The sequence below is a fragment of the Peromyscus maniculatus genome, chromosome 1, assembly GCF_049852395.1.
Source record: "Peromyscus maniculatus bairdii isolate BWxNUB_F1_BW_parent chromosome 1, HU_Pman_BW_mat_3.1, whole genome shotgun sequence".
Taxonomy (NCBI): Eukaryota; Metazoa; Chordata; class Mammalia; order Rodentia; family Cricetidae; genus Peromyscus; species Peromyscus maniculatus.
In genome coordinates, this window is record NC_134852.1 from 22,429,921 (window position 1) to 22,448,486 (window position 18,566).

Here is an 18,566-nt window from a genome sequence, read left to right on the forward strand (position 1 = left end):
AAGAGGCAGACCTCAATTTTATTCTTTGTAATCAATAATTTCCTTCCCCTTTCATACAGTGCCATATGGATCATGGTTTGAGCACACCCGTAACTGGCTCTCTGTGAGAGAAAAGGACAACTTCCTGTTATTGAGCTATGAAGACATGAAAAAGGTAACTGTCATTCTTACAGCAATCACAAAATCCTTTAGCAATTCATCCCATACAACATCCCAATTTGTTCAGTATCCCTATTCAACCTCTTCTATCACTGGTAGGATCATGAAGAGTCACTAAATGTGAGTTCATACCCTATTTCCTTTATTAATGTGGTCTGTCATTTACTCTCCAGCCTCCTAGTCCACCCTACTTGACCCTGAAGTAGATTGGGGGAGCTCAAACTTGATCTAGTGGTGTTTCAAATCTGTCTATGCAACAATTTTGATACAGCTGATAACAAAGTGCTATTTGGAAGGGGTAAACAGTGTCATACCACTGATGTGCCAAAATGTATACCATCTCCCTTTGATGATAAGAAGAGGGACAAAGGCATTCAATCTTTCAGGAGGAAGGTGTCCTGTGCTCTGAAGTACTGAGCGTTTCTGCATGGTGAGTTAGAAGACACTGGAAATTTCAATACTCTTAGAAGAGAATATCTAAAATATTTCAACACTAAGTAATGATATATAACTAAATACTCTTATAAGCCATACACTTTTGTTATTTTTCAGGTTTCTTTTCATTGAAATGTCCCACTGAAAGTCATGCATATGTTTAAGTAATATGTTCATGTCACAAATATCTCTTACTTTAAAAATTAAAAAACATATCTTGTCAGGATATCACACGATTGTCAAACTTGCACTGAGAGTTAGAGACTAACTCCGAACCACAGGCCATCCTTGGTTGTCTGGTGTGTTTGAGGCCAACCTTGGGTACAAGAGACCTTGTTTCAAAAGACTAATAAGGAAAATAATTTTGAAGTTCATTTGTCTAATTTATTTTCATGTATTTAAAAACATCTTCCCTCTAATGATGGGCACATAATAATGAAACCAAGCATATAAGCAAAAAAGTATTATCATTTGATCAGCAACTCAAAATTTTAAGTAGTTTGAAAGTTACATGTGAAACACAACCATCATTTACACGTGTATAATCAATGATAAAGTTATCAATTGTACTTTTACTGAGCAAAAGAAAATTGTCTTGAGCAAACAGTCTGTCAGAAAAAACACTTGTCCACCATTAGAATTCTTCAAAAATTTAGTTAAGGAGAAGCAGTTTTACAGCCACTGCTAACCTTATAGAAGTAGACTCTGGTGATGACAAAGGCTGCTGATTGTTGTAACTTTTTTGTTGCTTTTATTTTCTCTTATTATAGTTTTTATTTTTTAAAACAATTATTAATTATGTATTATTTTGGAGCCTGTCCTGGAACTCAGTTTGTAGCCCAGCCTTGCCTTGAACACAGAAATCTGCCTGCCTCTGCCTCCTGAGTGCTGGGATTAAAGTCAAGCACCACCACACATGGCAATTTAAATATAGTTTGATCAGATTCTTTCCCTCACACAATTCTTTCCAAATCATCTCTCCATCCTTACATACCCAACTTCAAATTCATTGTTAAAAAAAAATTCCCCAAATGAAAACAATAGCAAAAGGGAAAAACACCATGAGACTGGACTAGGCCCTCTGCATAGGCAAAACAGTTGATTAGTTTGTTCTGCTTAATGGGCCCCCCGACAGTGGGAACAGGAACCATACCTGGTGTATAGCAGGCTTTTGAGAGTCCACACATCTAGCGTGGGACAACTTACACAACCTTGGTGCAGGAGTAGTGTTGTTGGAGAATATCTCTCCAGCTCCTGTCACCAAGACCTGCCAGTCCCAGATCCCACTTATAAAATAAACACACAGAGTCTTACATTATTTAAACTGCTTGGCCATTAGCTCAAGCCTAACATTGTCTAGCTTTTACACTTATATCTACCCCTTTCTATTAATCTTTACTTTGCCACTTGGCTCATGGCTTACTGGTACTTTACATCTTCCTTGTCCTGGCTGTGGCTCCAGACAGTCTCTCCTCTGCCTTCCTGTTTCCTCTTTTCTCCTCTCTGTTAGTCCCACCTATCCTTCCTGCTTGGCCACTGGCCAATCAGTGTTTATTTATACAGAATGTTATCCCCAGCAGAGTAGGGGCTTGGACCTGGCTCAACTGAGTGTATTAGGCTCTGCTGACTCCCCATCATTGGTCTTGTGTTGGAGGAGATGGGAATTGAGGTATGGGTTGAGGGGGAAGGATATGGTGGTCAGAGGAAGGTGGGGAAGGGGATCTGTGGTCAGTATGTAAAATGAATAGAAAATTTTTAATACTAATTAAAAAAGGAACAAAAGAAAAACACCAAAGTGTAACTAACTGTGAGCACCCCCCCCACACACACACACCAAAAAACAAAACAAAACAAAACAAAAACCTATGGAGTCTCTTATATGTTGGTTAATTACTTCTCAACATGAAGCCTGGCCTGGAGTGGTTAATATATACAGTGTCACTGCAATGCATAAACCTGATTTTCCCTATCACAGCAGGTATAAATGACAATTTAGGTGTTAACCTTTACCCGGGTGCCTAGATTTTCATTCATTCATTCACTCACTCATTCATTCACTCACTCATTCATTCATTCATTTTTAGAAATTATAACAAAATAAAGTACAATATGATGAGACAATACTATCATCTTTGAGTTGGACAAGACAAATCAACAGAACAAAAGTATCACAATAAATGGCACAAAAAATCACAGATCTCAATGTTTGATCACATGGGAAGCCAAAAAAATCATGAAACTAAAAACTCTAATTTATAAGTAAAGAACTGGTGCAGACATAGAGGACAATGCTGCATGCTTCAGAATGTCGCTTCATAAGTGTTTTTCTCATGCTGATGTGGAGGGCCTTGTTTCTTTATGTCCTCCCTCCTCTCTGGCTTTTAGACTCTTAGAGCCCAGGTTAGTTGATTTTGTGGATTTTCTTTTGGTGACTTTGATATCACTGGCTCCTACACTCCATCCTTGCCCTGTTCTGAAGTGTATTTGTGAGCTCCGCCTAATGTTTGGCTGTAGTCTCTGCATATTTTTCCATCAGTTGCTTTGTGGTGAGGCCTATGTGATGACAGTATTACTAGATATCAGTCTATGAGAAAAGCAGTATATCATTTCATTGACTTCTTTTGCCATTCATATTTTTGCTATCCTAATTCTCTGGGTGCTGGCCCTCAGATGGGAGCCCCTCTCTGGATATGGGTCTGTGCTCTGCCGGTCATTACTTGTTCATTTCCCCCAAATGCTGCCACAACTTTATCCAAGCAAATTTTCTCAGCAGGACAGATTGTAGGTTGAAGGCTTTGTATCTGGGCTGGTGTCCCAGGCCTCCCAAAGGAAATCTTGCCTGGTTAGAGGAGATGGCTAGTTCAGCTGCCATATTCTATGTTACTAGGTCACCCTCATCCATTCCTGAGGGTGTTTCCATTGCTCTAGGTTTCCATCTCATCCCAGTGATGCCCCCATATTCCATTGTCTCTCCTAATTCTCTCTCAACCCATCCTCCACCCACATGACCCCTCCTGTTCCCATATCCATTCTCCCTTCAAAGACTCTCCCCCATCCACTAGCAATGTCCAATTTACTTCCTTACAGTGACATTCATGCATAACCCCCCTTGGGCATACCTAATTATTTAGTTTCTCTTGATCTGTCAGTTGTAGCTTGGTTCTCCTTTACTTCTGATGTAATAGTCCCTTATGATTGAGTACATACCATTCTTGTATTTCTGTGTCAAAATTGCCTTAATCATGACTATCTTTTCTACATCCATCAGTTTGCCTTCAAATTTAATGATGTCATTGTTTTTAACAGCTGAGTAATACTCCATTATATAAATAAACCAGATTTTCTGTATCCACTTTTCTATTGAGTTTATTTACAGTTTCTGGCTATTACAAATAAAGATTCTATAAACATAGTTGAACAAATGTCCTGTGGTATGGATTGTTCTTTAGGCATACGGCCAGAGTGTTATGGTATAACTGAGTCTTGTGGTATTTCGATTCCCAATTTTCTTGGAAACTGCCATATTTATTTCCAAAGTGGCTATATAAGTTTGCACTCCCACCAGCAGTGGAGGAGTGTTCCTCTTGTTCCACGTGCTCTTCACCATAAATCTGTCAATGGTAATTTTGATCTTAGCCACTCTGACAGGGGTAAGATAAAATTTCATTGTTTTTTTTTTATTGCATTTCCCTGATGGCTAAGGATTTGAATATTTCTTTGACTATTTCTCAGCCGTTTGATACACCCCTGTTAGGAAATCTCTGTGCAGATCTGTACTTCATTTTTAAATTGGATTGTTTATTTTATTGATATCTAGTTTTTTGTGTTCTTTATATGTTTTAGGTATTGCACCTATGTCCAATGTGGAAGTGGTTAAAATCTTTGCCCATTGTGTGAATGGCCTTTTGTCCTATTAACAGTTTCCTTTGCCTTACACAAGTGTCTCAGTTTTATAACATCCCATTTGTTAATTGTCAGTGTTATTGCCTGCTCAATTAGTATTCTGCTCAGAAAGTTGTCTCTTGTTTCAATGTGTTCAAGGCTATATCCCACCTTCTCTTTTATGAGCTTAAGTGTGTCTGGATTTATGTTGTTGTCTTTGATCTTCTTGGACTTGATTTTTGTACAATGATAGATTTCCATTTATTTGCATTCTTATACATGCAAACATCCAGTTTTACCAGTGCCATTTGTTAAAAATGTTGTTTTTCCTATTGTGTAATTTCGGATTCTCTGTCAAAAATCAAATGTCCACAGGTGTGTGTATTTACTTCTGTGTCCTTGATCTTATCAAAAGAACAATCTCTCCGTTTATAATGACAAAAGGATATGAGTTTTCTTACTAGTACTTTGTGGTATAGCTTTAAATCAGGGATAGTGTTGTTATTTTCTCGTCCAAGATTGCTTTAGCTACCCTGCTTTTCTTTTTATTTTTTCATACAAAGTTGAGTATTGTTTTTTTTTTTAAAGATTTTTTTTAATTTATTTATTTATCATATATACAGAAGAGGGCACCAGATCTCATTACAGACGGTTGTGAGCCACCATGTGATTGCTGGGAATTGAACTCAGGACCTCTGGAAGGGCAGTCAGTGCTCTTAAACGCTGAACTATCTCTCCAGCCCCGTATTGTTATTTTCTGATCTGTAAAAAATTGTGTTAGAATTTTGATCTGTAGATTTCTTTTTATAAGTTGACCAGTTTTACTATGTTAAACCTGATGATCAATGAATATGGAAGACATTTCCATGCTTTGAAATCTTCTCCAATTTCTTCCTTCAGAGTCTTTAGGTTTCTGTTGTACTGGTTTTTCACTTGCTTTCTTACAGTTACACCAAGATATTTTATCTTACTTGTCGCTATTGTGAAGGATGTTGTTTTCCTGATTTCTTTCTCACCCCATTTATCATTTGAATATAGGAGGGCTACTGGGTTTTTTTTTCAGTTGTTTATGAACCCAGCTACTTCACTCAAGATGTTTATCAATTATCAATCTCCTTGGTAGAATTTTTGGTATAGAATATGTATACTGTTGTATCACCTGCAAATAGTAATTTTTTTACTTCCTTTACAATTTGTTTCCCATTATTCTCCTTAAGTTGTCCTGTTCTGCTAGACAACACTTCAAGTACTGTATTAAAACGATGTAGAAAGAGTGGAAAGCCTTGTCACATTCCTCTTATTGTGTAATTGTTTTGACTTTCTCCCCATTTAATTTGATGATGGCTATTGGTTGCAATATATTGCCCTTAGAATGTCTCTCCAAGATATTTATCATGAAGGGGTGCTCCTGTTTGTCAAGGGATTTATTTGCATCTAATCGGATGATCCTGTGGTGCTTTTCTTTCAGTTTGTCTATATGATGTATTTAATTAAATATTTTTATATGTTGAATCATCCTTGCATCTCTGGGATGAAGCCCACCTAACCAGTTTGGATTATCTTTTTGTTTTATTGGATCCAGTTTTGTGAGTACTTTATTGAGTATTTTACATCTATGTTCATGAGGGAAATTGGTCTGTAATTCTATTTTTGTTTTTTTCTTTTTGTGTTTCAGATATCAGGGTAACTGTGGTCTCATAAAATAATTTGGCAATATCCCATTTATTTCTATCTTGTAGAATAATTTGATGGGTATACTTATTAGCACTTCTTGGATGTCTGGTAGAATTATGTACTCAAACAATCTAGTATTATTGGTTGGGAGACTTTTAATGACTGCTTCTATTTCTTTGGGGATTATGCATCTATATAAATTGTTTTGAACTTCATATAACTTCAGTAAGTGATATCTAACACAAATGTTGTTCACTTCTTTTATATTTTCCAAGTTTGCAGTGTAAACATTTTCGAAGTATGCCCCAACGATTTCCTTAATATTCTAGGTTTCACTTGTTATGTCTCTCTTTTCATTTCTGATTTTGTTAATTTGGATATTCTCTCCCTGCCTTTTAGTAAGTTTAGATAAATGTTTGTCTACCTTGTTTTTCCTCAAAGAAGCAACTTGAAGTCTCATTGATTGTTTGCATTGTTCTCTTTGTTTCTATTATATTGATTTTCATCCTCTATTTGATTATTTCCTGAATTCTTTGTAATATGTGTATCTGCTTCTTATTGTTCTAGAGCTGTTCATTGTGCTGTTAATTCTCTGGTATGAGAATTCTCTAAATTCTCCTTCCAGGTTCTTAGTGCTATGAGTCTTCTCTTAATACAGCTTTAATTGTGTCCCATTCGTTTCGGTAGGTCATGGAATTATTTTAATTGAATTCTAAGAAGTGTTCAATAACTTTATTTCTTTCTTGCCTCATTGTTAATTCAGTTAGGAGTTTTTTAGTTTTCATGATTTTATAGGCTTTCTATAGTTTCTGTTATTTTCAAATGCAAATTTTACTCACAGTGGTCTCATAGTATATAGTGTGTTATTACAATTGTTTTAATCTGTGGATACTTGATTTGTAACTGAGTACATGATCAATTTTGGAGAAGGTTCCATGAAAAAATGAGAAACAAGTATAACCTTTTGTGTTTGGGTGATACATACTATAGATTTATGTCCTGTGGTCAATTCCGCTATAATATTTGATAATTCCATTATTCTTCCATTTAATTTCCTTCTGGATGGCATGTCCATTTGTAGGAATGAGTGGCTGAAGTGTCCCAGTATAAATGTTTGGGATTTGGCTTTTGATTTAAGTGTTAGTCATGTTTCTCTTACAAATATGGGTGCCGTTGCATTGGAGAATAAATGTTAAGAATTAAAATGTCATCGTGGTGGATATTTACCTTAATAAGTATAAAATATCCTCCAAATTATTTTTTGAATAATTTTGGTTTGATTTCTCACCTTTACATTTAAATTAACCAATCTTTATTAATCTTTGTATTGTCACAGGTCTATGGCTTTACCTGTCCTCGAGCACCTTGCTCCTTTGGCATCTCAGATGTGTCTCTCCACTGTGCCCTTCTTCTTCCCCTCTGTAGTTTAGTTTGTCCACCTAACATCATCCAGTCAGGGTTTTGGTCAACATGCTTCTTTATTAATTAATCAGAACATAGTTTACACGGGGTATAGAAATATTCCAAAACATTTCCCTCTTTTTTTGTCTAAATTAATAGGAAGGTTTTAGCATTAACATAGTAAAGCTATATAAAATGGAAAAAAGTTATTAAGAATTACAGTACCAATACCCAATCCATTTGTGTTTAGCAAAAGTAGAGAAAATAATTATGTAACATATCTTAGTCTAAAGTTTTGTATCTAATTTACTTTCCATTATAACTAAGGAATATTCATTTATAACTATTTATTTTTCAACTCCATCAAATCCCAGAAGGATGAAATATTACTCAATGACAGGGACATCAGGCTATATCAACCAAAGATCCTCTGCAACGATGGGGCATCCATCGTTCCCATACAGGCCTGGAATATCCTACAAACTTTATTGTGAACAGAAGATTCTGAAAGACTTCCTACGTTGTGTTGGCAAAGATTGGCAGTAACCACTTGTTGCATTCTCCTGATCTAGTTTTTACAGTGACTGTCAGCAATGGAAGCAAAGGCCGTTGCTTTGCCCACATTGCTAGCTTTAGTCATTAAAAAGAAAAAAAAAAAACTCCATGCAGTTTCTTTGATGTTCACCATCTATTCTGAAGTAGATTAGTGCTGCCAGGACAGACATATCTCACTTTCATGAAAAACTTTAATTATTAAAACATTTAAAATGTCATATTTTTTTGTTCTTTCAATGTTCTGAAGATTGCCTATCTCTTTAAAATACATGTTTGTATACCTAGAACATCTAACTAACAAGACTATAAATTTGATTATTATAGATGACTACTGATCTGTATTGCTTAATTATATATTTATTATTGAGTTGCACCAAAGTTACCTAAAGCAATAGTAGTAGTATACATACATTATAACAAAAGTAACTTTAAATTTGTATAAATAAAGTAAAATTCATTCCAATATAAAATATTTAGCGTTTAACAATTGTTTACAGAGATTAATTATTCCATAATTTACACTTTTTCCCCATCATAATAATGTAACCATTTCCCATCATTTCTATGTCATATCCCCTTTCTTATTTTAGAAAGAGATTATGACCAAATTCAATTTGTAACCAACCATTCTTAAATGAAAGCAAACATTTATAACCAATATTTGGGGACTGTAGATCTAGATTTCTAGACTACTTCCTGCTGTTTGGTGGGTGCTGGTAAATTATCCAAAACTCGGAGAAAATTGGGATCATTGCTAAGTTTTGGCTTGAATATTTTGTGAGGCAGGATCACTACAGCTAGCAATATTAAAACTATTTTGGATGTTGGATCACCCTCAACATTTTATTGGTGTTTTGTCCCCTTGGTCTGAAAATATGTAACCTTGTAAAGGTATATATATATATATATATATATATATATATATATATATATATATATATATATATATATATATTTCATAAAGGATATATATATATATATATCCTTTATTAAAAATATAAACTGTGCATTATACACAAACTAGCCAAAAATAATTTTTTGTTTTATGTTGGGGCAGGTAAAATATACACCATTTTTCTTGTATTTACTTTAGGTTTGTTTTCCCATCTCTGTAGTCAGGAATTTAGGGGATCTTTCTTGTTCAAACCTGATTTTCGTAGACTCAGGATGAATTCATTTGCTCTTATTTTCTGTGGAAACAAAAGCAAATACTCTCCCACAATTAACATACCTTTTGACTTAAATTTTGAAATCAAGATAATTTTAAATTATATGAATTGTTTTAATTTAATAGCTTTCACAATCAAATGTCTCTCAGATGTTATGATCCACACATAAACATTCAAACAATCTAAACACAACATACAGCATAATATAGAATCTAGACTATTTGTGTATTTTTATCTGTATATGTCTTAGCATAATTTTTATTATTCGTATTCATTTTTAGGGATTTTACTTAATTAATTTTAAAACATTTTAAATCTATGACTGTTTCTATTCTTTCTCTTCCTCTCCCAAGCCTACATACATTTTTCAAACATAGTGCGATCCACTTAGAGTACATTTTGTCTAAATTTGTCCTTACTGTGTATCTCTAACCCTTTCTGTCTTTATGAGCAAAAAACCTTAATTTGCCACCTACCATGTGGCTGGGAGTTGCCTCTCTGTACCTCATTCTGGGTGAGAATGTGATAACTTGCCATGCTGCAACTCAAAATCACATGTCACAGCCAGGGGAAGCCAATCTCTATATAATGGCCCACATGAGACGCATGGATGATAATGCTGGTTTTGTCACTGTTTTTGTGTGTCTAGAAGACTTTTTAAGACCTCTCACACTGTGGGACCCACTGTGGGTGCCATATGTAAATGGATATTTCTCTCCCACGTGCCACTTCTAAAATTACCACTCAGAGGCTTCTATTATTTAAAAAATGCTCAGCCAATAGCTCAAGCTTTTTACTAACTAGATCTTATATTTAAATTAATCCATATTTATTAATCTTTGTATTGCCACATGTCCTGTGGTTTCACCAGCTTATAACATCTTGCTTCTTGAGTGGCTCACTCCCACTCTGTCCTTCATTTCCTCCTCCATAATTTGGTTTTATTGCCTAACCATATCTTGCTTGGCTATTGGTCAGTCAGCTTTTTCATTAAACCAATCTGGGCATAATTTATACAGTGTACAGGAACATTCCATGACACTTAGAAAAGGGGTGGCCTATGAGTGGGGATAAGAAGGACACCAAGATGGAAGGAAGCAGAGTTTTCCACAAATACTGCATAGATAATCACCTGGAAATGGGGGCATTGAGAGAGGATAGGCGTCAGCAAAATTTTCATATAAAGCTGTGAATAAAACTGATTAATTGGCCTTGAGATAACAGAGGTAGATGTGAGAATCTATAGATAGCCTACTTGCTTTCCTGGTCAGAGTGACCTGTGGTTTCTTATGGAGTGACTTCTTGATTTGTAGGTGAGGGGAAAGCAATGTGTAGGTAGAGGGAACTTTGGAGAATAAGACCTATGTTATACACATTATATTGGGGAGTTTTGGGGAGAGACTACAGCAGGTGTTCTGCACAGAGATGAGGATGAAACTAGGAGACTAGACTACAAGGAAAATGGAGAGGTAAAGCTCTGCATTGAGCCTACTGCTTTCAAGACCACCTTTGCCTATGGGTTCTTGGGAAATGCTTGATGGAGTTGAGGTGTTAGACAAAGCAATGATGTATGGTACAGATGTTTAAGGGTATCACTGAGGTTCACTAGAGGTGAAAGTCGCTGATGTAGGTGTTTTGATGCAGAGCTGTGGAAAATACTTGTGGATGGAACTCAAAGGAATGGAGATTAAGCCAAAAATATATAGTTAGTTTATTTTTTCCTTGGCCAGAACAATCTGTGGGTTCCCAAGTAGGGCCAATTGAAGTAGGGCATGGGGATAATGCTATGAGTTGGAAGAGCAGGATAGGAGGAGAAGCTCTTTGGGATCCACTCTAGATGGGGTTGGGGGCCGACACGGATATTTCCCAGCAGAAGTTTGGATCAGACTTGGGGATTGGATCTGGAAGAGGAGTGGAAGAGGTGAAAAAAAATGTTGTTAGTCTACCTACTTCCTTGGCAGGAGTCAGAAAAACAAGGATAATCAAAAACAGAAAAATTTAATTATTCCAAAAATAATTTGCTCTCTTGATTTTATTTTCCAGGGATAGAAAGTTTCCATGTAAGAAGCAAAGCCATCCATCAGATTCCTTGCCTTTTGAAAAACATTGTAACTTTTCATTATAAATGCAATTTTTCCCAGGAAGCTTCATTACTCACCTCTGCTGTATGCTTTTTCAGTTTCACACAAGTCTCCCTTCCAACCATTCAACACATTCTTTTCAGTTATTGGCATGGTTGTTTACTTTCAATTAAAAGTCACCTGAAGCTGTGATACAAGTTTAGAGCTAAAAGAACCTTTATGATCCCATGTGTAGTGCTTGGATTCTATGCAAAGTCGTCCTTATTCCAAAGTTTTGTGTTCTTATGTCCAACCCTAGAAGTGAGCCGGTTGTGGCAGTGCACAGTTATAATGCCAGTCTACTTGGGTCTGCGGTAAACAGATTGTGGATTTGATGCCCATATAAGTAACAGCATGAAAGCATAATTCAAAACAAAATTAAAGTTTGGCTGTAATGCTTACTAAAAATTATTGAGAACATTTTTATGAAAGTGTTTCAAACCTGTCTTATTCTCAGTTACCGATAGGAAAAGGTATCATTTGGCATAATCATGAACCTCCATTCAATTATTTGTGCATATGGCCTTCATTCAACTTGGCTGCCTTCTAGAAGTATTTCTATAAGTATCTGTAAACATCACAGGGTAGGTTGGGTATGGTGGTGCAAACCATTAATGATAGCTCTTAAGAGGAATTGACTATTTCTGTGTGAGGTCCTCTGGTCTCCACAGCAATTTACATCACACTACATAGGACTCCCCCCTCTATAGGACATAGCACACTCTGTCTCCAGACAAAATATCCCATTGTAGTTAGTAGGTGGGTAGGCATACACCTGTGAATATAACAATACACAGATGAAGACAAAATGATCAGAAGTTTAAGGCCCTCATTCAGTACAATGTAAATTTGAGGACAGTCTAAGTTATATGAGACCCATCTAATATCAACTCCCCCATAAAAGAAATCCCAGCCTCTGTATTTTAGGGGCCAGAGATCAGTCATATTCTAACACACTAAATATAAAAATGTTGTGTGTGACTTTTGCCCTCCATACAAGGCCTGTTTGTTTGCTAAAACCCATTCTATACTTTCTCATTTTGTGGTGCCATTTTTTCATCATGTTTCTCTTTCCATCGTCCATCTGTAGTTACCTTCTCTGCATTTGTTCTTTCTAAGCTCTCTAATTATTGACCTCATTTTGTTTTGTTTCTTCTTTGAGAATACAAGGGGAACCATAGAGAAGATCTGTGACTTCCTAGGAAAGAAATTGGAGCCAGATGAACTAGATCTGGTCCTCAAGTACAGCTCCTTCCAAGCCATGAAAGAAAACAAAATGTCAAATTTTAGTCTTGTCCCAGAAGATGTGGTTACTAATGGTTTGGTCCTCATGAGAAAAGGTGAAGAAACTCTTTAGTTCTAAAATATATCAGAATCTGTGGTGGGTTTGTTGTTCATATGAGACTCTAAAATAATTGGGAATATGTCAGCAGTCACTGCTCATTACTCAGAGTTTTTCACAGACCTTCCAGGGGGATCTCTCCATGGTAATGGCATGGACTTCAGAAAATGAAAATATTTATTTGGGGGGGGATGATCTTGGGATTTTAGAGTGTTGTGTCCAATATCCCCAATGATAAATGAGAAAGTAGGCATGTTTTTGTGAGGCTTGCGTAGGCTCCCAGTAGCATAACCCTAAAGTAAAAGGAAAATAATTAATGAAAAGAACTAACGATATATACATACATACATATATACATACATACATATATACAATATATATAATTGCATGATAAGCACAAATTACACTTCCCTTCACTGCTGAAAAAGATGTTCAGCAGATCAAAACTGCTGATCCACCACAGGCAAAGTCTGCCACCTTACAAGGATTAAGAAAATTGTCCTCCAGGGTTAACATATGATGGCATTTGCCAAGCAAAATTCTGATTGCTTCACGATCATAGTTACTGGCTTTGTTCTGAATTGTCTCTCTTGGAATAGGAATAGCCATCTTCTCTATGTCTGTGCCACCAGTTTACACTAGGAGCAAATTGTGGGTGTGGTTTCATATCTGTGCAGTTGAGGAGTGACTACCAGACTACACACACCGAATTAGTGAATAATTGGTGAGGTGAGACTCAAGGTTGAAGAAGGAATGAGTTAGATGTGAAGTATTTGGGGATGACTAAAAAACCTGGGTATAAACGCAGAAGTGGAGAGTTATGGGTTTAATTTTCCTCTTCCATTTTTTACATGCTTCAGCCTTAAACTTCATTCCCTCTCCAACATACAGTGTGAGGATCAGGTCATAAGACTGTAAAAAATCAGGAATATACATAGAGATAAGTAAGTTAAAGTCATTAGTGGATTTCATTTAATTCAGTACTCCTGGTGTCCTCACAAGAGGAAATTATCCTCAGATTTGGGCACACAAAAATGTCAACTCAAGAAAATGGTCATCTATACAATAAGGACTGCGGCCTATCAGAGGATCCACTGCCATTGACCCATAACCTCAGACTCATGTGCTCCTGGTTCTGTGGTCATAGAGTTCTCTGTACTACAACTGAGAAACTCAATTAGAAAAGACATTTTCCATTCTTGGTTTTCCTGTAATGAATCAAAATTGGGTAGAGATAAGAGAGTATGTGTACATAAATGGCTCCAATGAAATGCCAAAAGAAATAAAGTGGATTGCTTACTAGAGATGAGCTATTGAATGTAACAATATTTTTTATCTGAGACACAATGGAGCAGATGCAATAGAATTCGGGACACAATTTCATGAGGAAAACTATAATTACCTCTTTTCTAGTTATCTTCTTCCAGAATGAATCTGAATTTGGATTTTACTTTAGTTTCTTTTAAAACATAGTATATTTTCATGCATTATATTCTTTAGGAGGGTATATATCTGTTATTTCAGAACAATGGGTGTGGCTCTATAAGTCATATGTGATTTAATTATCATAGTGATTATATATGACACCATTTTTTTTTGCATTTGAAGATAACTTTTATTCTGAGAAATTGTTTTCATTGTACTAACACTCACTGTAAGCCAAGAATACCAGAGGAAACCAGACCAATTGAGAGGAGACAAACTTCATCACACACCTCACCCTGATTCATGACTTCATTATAGAAGTTGCTGAGATGCATATGTTAGGAAACGTTTTGGAAAGAATAAGATGAGTGAGGAAAATTTTGATCTTCTTAATTTCTACATTAGACTGATTCCTTTTTGAATATGGAAGGTATGAGTAGATCAAAGATTAATTCTAAAATTTATTTCATTACTTACCTTTACATACCTAATCCTTAAATTGTAAAGCATGAAAAGTTGTGTTAAATGTTATACTTGCTTTAACCAGAGGAATTCTCAACTTGTTTTTGTTGTCCTTTAGTTGCTTTTCTCAGGACACCAGAAAGATACATTTCCTTGCCTCTAGAGAGATAATATGAAGAGCTACTATTTACCTGGGAGACTCCATTATCTGGCTAGACGGGATTAATTTAGTTTAAAGCTCCAATGAAAAATTTTCCACAAACAATTTTGATCATTCTGATTCAATATTTAGATACTGCAGAAAAAACAGATCAGAGAGATGTCCTGTTTAGTTGACATAACTTTTATAAAGACATTGTCACAATCAAGACACATGGGAGGAAATGTCTTCTGACAAACTTCAAAGGTTTTCACCCTCATTAATTCACAGCAGATATTTACTAGACAGTGTACTTGAGCCAGTAATCATTTTCTCTGGTGTACAAAAACGATATTAATCTGAGACACAGAGGGAAGAAGACCTATGGAGAAGCCCACTATCTACAGATCAAAAAAGCCTAGAGGGTATGGACAACATTTTATGAGACCTACAGCCTCTAAAACCAGGAGGAAGTTCCTTTCCAAGAAGTGTTGAGCCACTATGCATTAGGGTTATACTTCATGTGTGTCGCTCCAGAAACATGATTCCCTCATTAGGACTGATTCATTCCATTAGGCAGACATACTGAGTTTGCTCAGACTCTGGAAGCTCAGCATCTAGTCTGGCTTATGAGAATCAAGATTGGTATGGGATACAATAACACAACTTGTTCCAATAATGAAATTGAAAAGTAGAAATGGGCATTGATAGATTCCATTAGTAATAGATGACACTCTTACAGTCATCACAAGTAATGGTATATTATTTGAATGTGGTGTATCAATAATTACATTTCTTATAGTGTATAACACTGGGCATTTAAAGTTAACATATGTGACACACAAATATTGTATTTTGGTAAGGAAAACACATGACTACTATTGCTAGGCTTTTTGGCTTCAAAACCGCATACATTACTATAATGCTGGTAAGATCCCAAGGACTAATTCTTCTTCATCAGCAAAATGGCAACAAGGCCAATATATTCCTTACTCATTCATTAATCTATTTAATAATTTCATACTAATATGTTTTGTATGTTTGATACACTTTGACTAGTGAAGCCCTAGGGAATTTAAGAAATATTTTACTTTTCAAATGTATTAGATGCATATTTCAACCATGTTTAGAAAAAGGAAATGCATAAAGTGACTTAGCTGTAAAATAAAATACACAAAGGATGGGGCTGTGGAATTCTATATGGAAAAAAAGATATGAAGAGATGGTTAAAGTCACACAAATAATGATACAAAAGTAAAAGAAGTGACTATGTGGAACACTTCAGCACATCCTGGTGAAGGAACAACTAATACAATGTGAAAAATTGGACTACTTGAGATCTCTAATCCCAAATCTAAAGACTTCCTAGAATGTGGTTATGAGAACCAAGATATGGTGGTAAAGACTGTGGATGAAATCATCTTTATGCATCACCAAACTCCATACTAACTGAAAACCGACATCCTGGATTGCTCTCAGCAAGCTATATCTTGCTGAGAATGATTGAAGAATGTCTAGTGAGAAAAACAAATAATCTGGACATTAATAAATGTAGATCCAGTATCTATGTTGTTAGATTGTTTAGTGTATATGTTGGTATAGGAGATGGTTGACATTATTTACACAGAGGTACAAGTCTGTTTGCATATTTTCAAAGCATAAGAATTGTTCTCCACAGAATAACTGTAAGTTCTAATTTATTGACTGTGCAGTCCTACTTAAACAAATGGTAAAATCATGTGAATAAAGGAGTAAGAGCATATGTACAATCAACATTTACCGATCTATGTGTCTGTTTCACATTTTCTAGGCACAACTGGGGACTGGAAGAATCATTTTACAGTAGCCCAAGCTGAAGCCTTTGATAAAGTATTCCAGGAGAAAATGGCTGGTTTCCCTCCAGGGCTGTTTCCATGGAAATAAATCCTTAAAACTTCATAACCTTACATGAACACTAGTGTTTACTGAATTGGGTAGTTTTTTTTTTTCTAAAATGTATTAGTAGTAATAGTAGCAGTATTATTAGTGGCCATAGTAGTACAGTAGTGGTGGTTGTTTTATATGTATGTGTGTGTGTGTGTATGTGTGTGTGTGTGTGTGTGTGTGTGTGTGTGTACATTTCTGTGTGTAGTACCTTTAGGGATGAGAAGAATTCATTGGTTCCCATGAAGTTGACATTATGTGTGCTGTAAGCTCTTTTCTTTGCATCCTAGGAACTAAATTCAAGTTTTTTTGTAGGGGTAGTAGAGTTAACCTCTGAATCAATTGTCCAACCCTAAATATTGTAGTCTTGAGTCATGAAATGTTTGTTTGCTATACATAGACAATTAAGTTCAATGTGCTTCAAAGAATTGCAGCTTAAAATAACCCTTGTAATGTCTGAAATGCAAAATACTTTACAGAAATTTGTAGACAATTTTTGGTCTGTGACATTTGGGTGAAAAGTAAATAAATTGTATTTATAGACATTCAAACCTAATTTAACTATTCTATGGTAGAAGAGCTTTAAAACTTACATTTCTGTTAACAATTGTGTATTTGTATTTCAGTTTTATCCTTCTTTTTGGTAATTTTTACTGGGTGTATACAATAGCAGGTTTCATTATAAAACTTCTTCATACATGTACATCATTTTCATTTTCTCAGTATTGCCCTTCTACTGCCAAGTGCCATACATCCACTCATGTTAGTACTTTCTCCTCCCACATAGCACCTCTCTGCCTGGGGGTCCTATAGACACACTTATATTTAAATATGGATGTTCAGAATGGAGAAAATGATGCAATATTTTCTTTCCTTTTTACAATTACAGGGAAGTTATTTATTTTAGGTATGATGGGGAATATACCTAGGGGCATCTAGAAGAGTCCAGAGCAGAGAGAGAAAGTAGTAGACAGAACATGGCCAGCAGAATAGGTCAGGTCACTAAGTGGGGATCAAGAAAGCAAGACTAAAACAGAATAAGATGAGAGAGAATGGCCAAGAAGATCAAAAGAGCAAAGAGTGGACATTGTCAAATTGACTGTTTTATATACAAATGTGAGGCTAGGGAATAGAAGTCTATGACCTGGATAAGTTCAGGATAGGGACTGGTGTGAGAAGAGCAGAGAGGAGTCAGGATACTGGATACTTGTGTGAACTCTGTAACAGTATTTGCCATGAAAGCATGGAGGCCAGCATGCACTTTCTTATGCTAACAGGCACCAATTTAGCCATTTGTCCTAAGAATTTTTTTGACCCTGACACTTCATACTGTTTTTTGGTGATGAAGGCCTATGTAATCAGTTCTGTAACTGCTTCTTGGCTGATTATGGTGGTGTTGTCAGGACCTTGGATGTTTGGAGTGCTTATCAAAGATTGGAAGGAAGGAGTTGAGTTAAGGTTGGAGACATCTGTTTTGATATCCAGGTTTACAGGGACAACCTGGGGCAGGCAAAATACAGAGAGATTTAGAGCAGTACGAACATTCTGGTTAAAGCCAGAGGCTAAGTCCAGTTTGGAATTCCATCAGAAATGTCAAGTTTATATGGTTTACAGCAAGTCTAGGGGTAGCTGTTTTTAATTTGGAGCAGTTTATAGTTTTTAAATAATTAGAAATCTGATGGGAGAGATAGACTGGAGGAAAAAAATAAAGCTAATGAGCACAGTGGAAAAACTTTTTCTTGGGTATATGCTTAAAATTTCCAGATCCATAGGGTGTTCAAGTAGTCTATAGACTAAGCATATCAGAGGTAGATAGTTAGATAAATAGATCCCAATGTTAGGAATTGATAGTAGGTAAAGAAATTTCTGCTGTTGATTGA

General features: G+C 35.8%; 1 protein-coding gene across 1 annotated transcript in view; it reads left to right on the top strand.

Annotated features, from left to right (window-relative positions):
* Positions 1–16,709, top strand: part of LOC102925790 (sulfotransferase 2A1-like) — a 36,769-nt gene extending 20,060 nt beyond the window's left edge. Inside the window, exons 4-6 of the mRNA XM_006998195.4 lie at positions 60–154; positions 12,558–12,735; positions 16,574–16,709. Coding sequence (XP_006998257.1) covers positions 60–154; positions 12,558–12,735; positions 16,574–16,686 — 386 coding nt within the window. The 3' untranslated portion in view covers positions 16,687–16,709. The remainder of the gene's footprint in view (positions 1–59; positions 155–12,557; positions 12,736–16,573) is intronic.
* Positions 16,710–18,566: the final 1,857 nt, after the last annotated feature.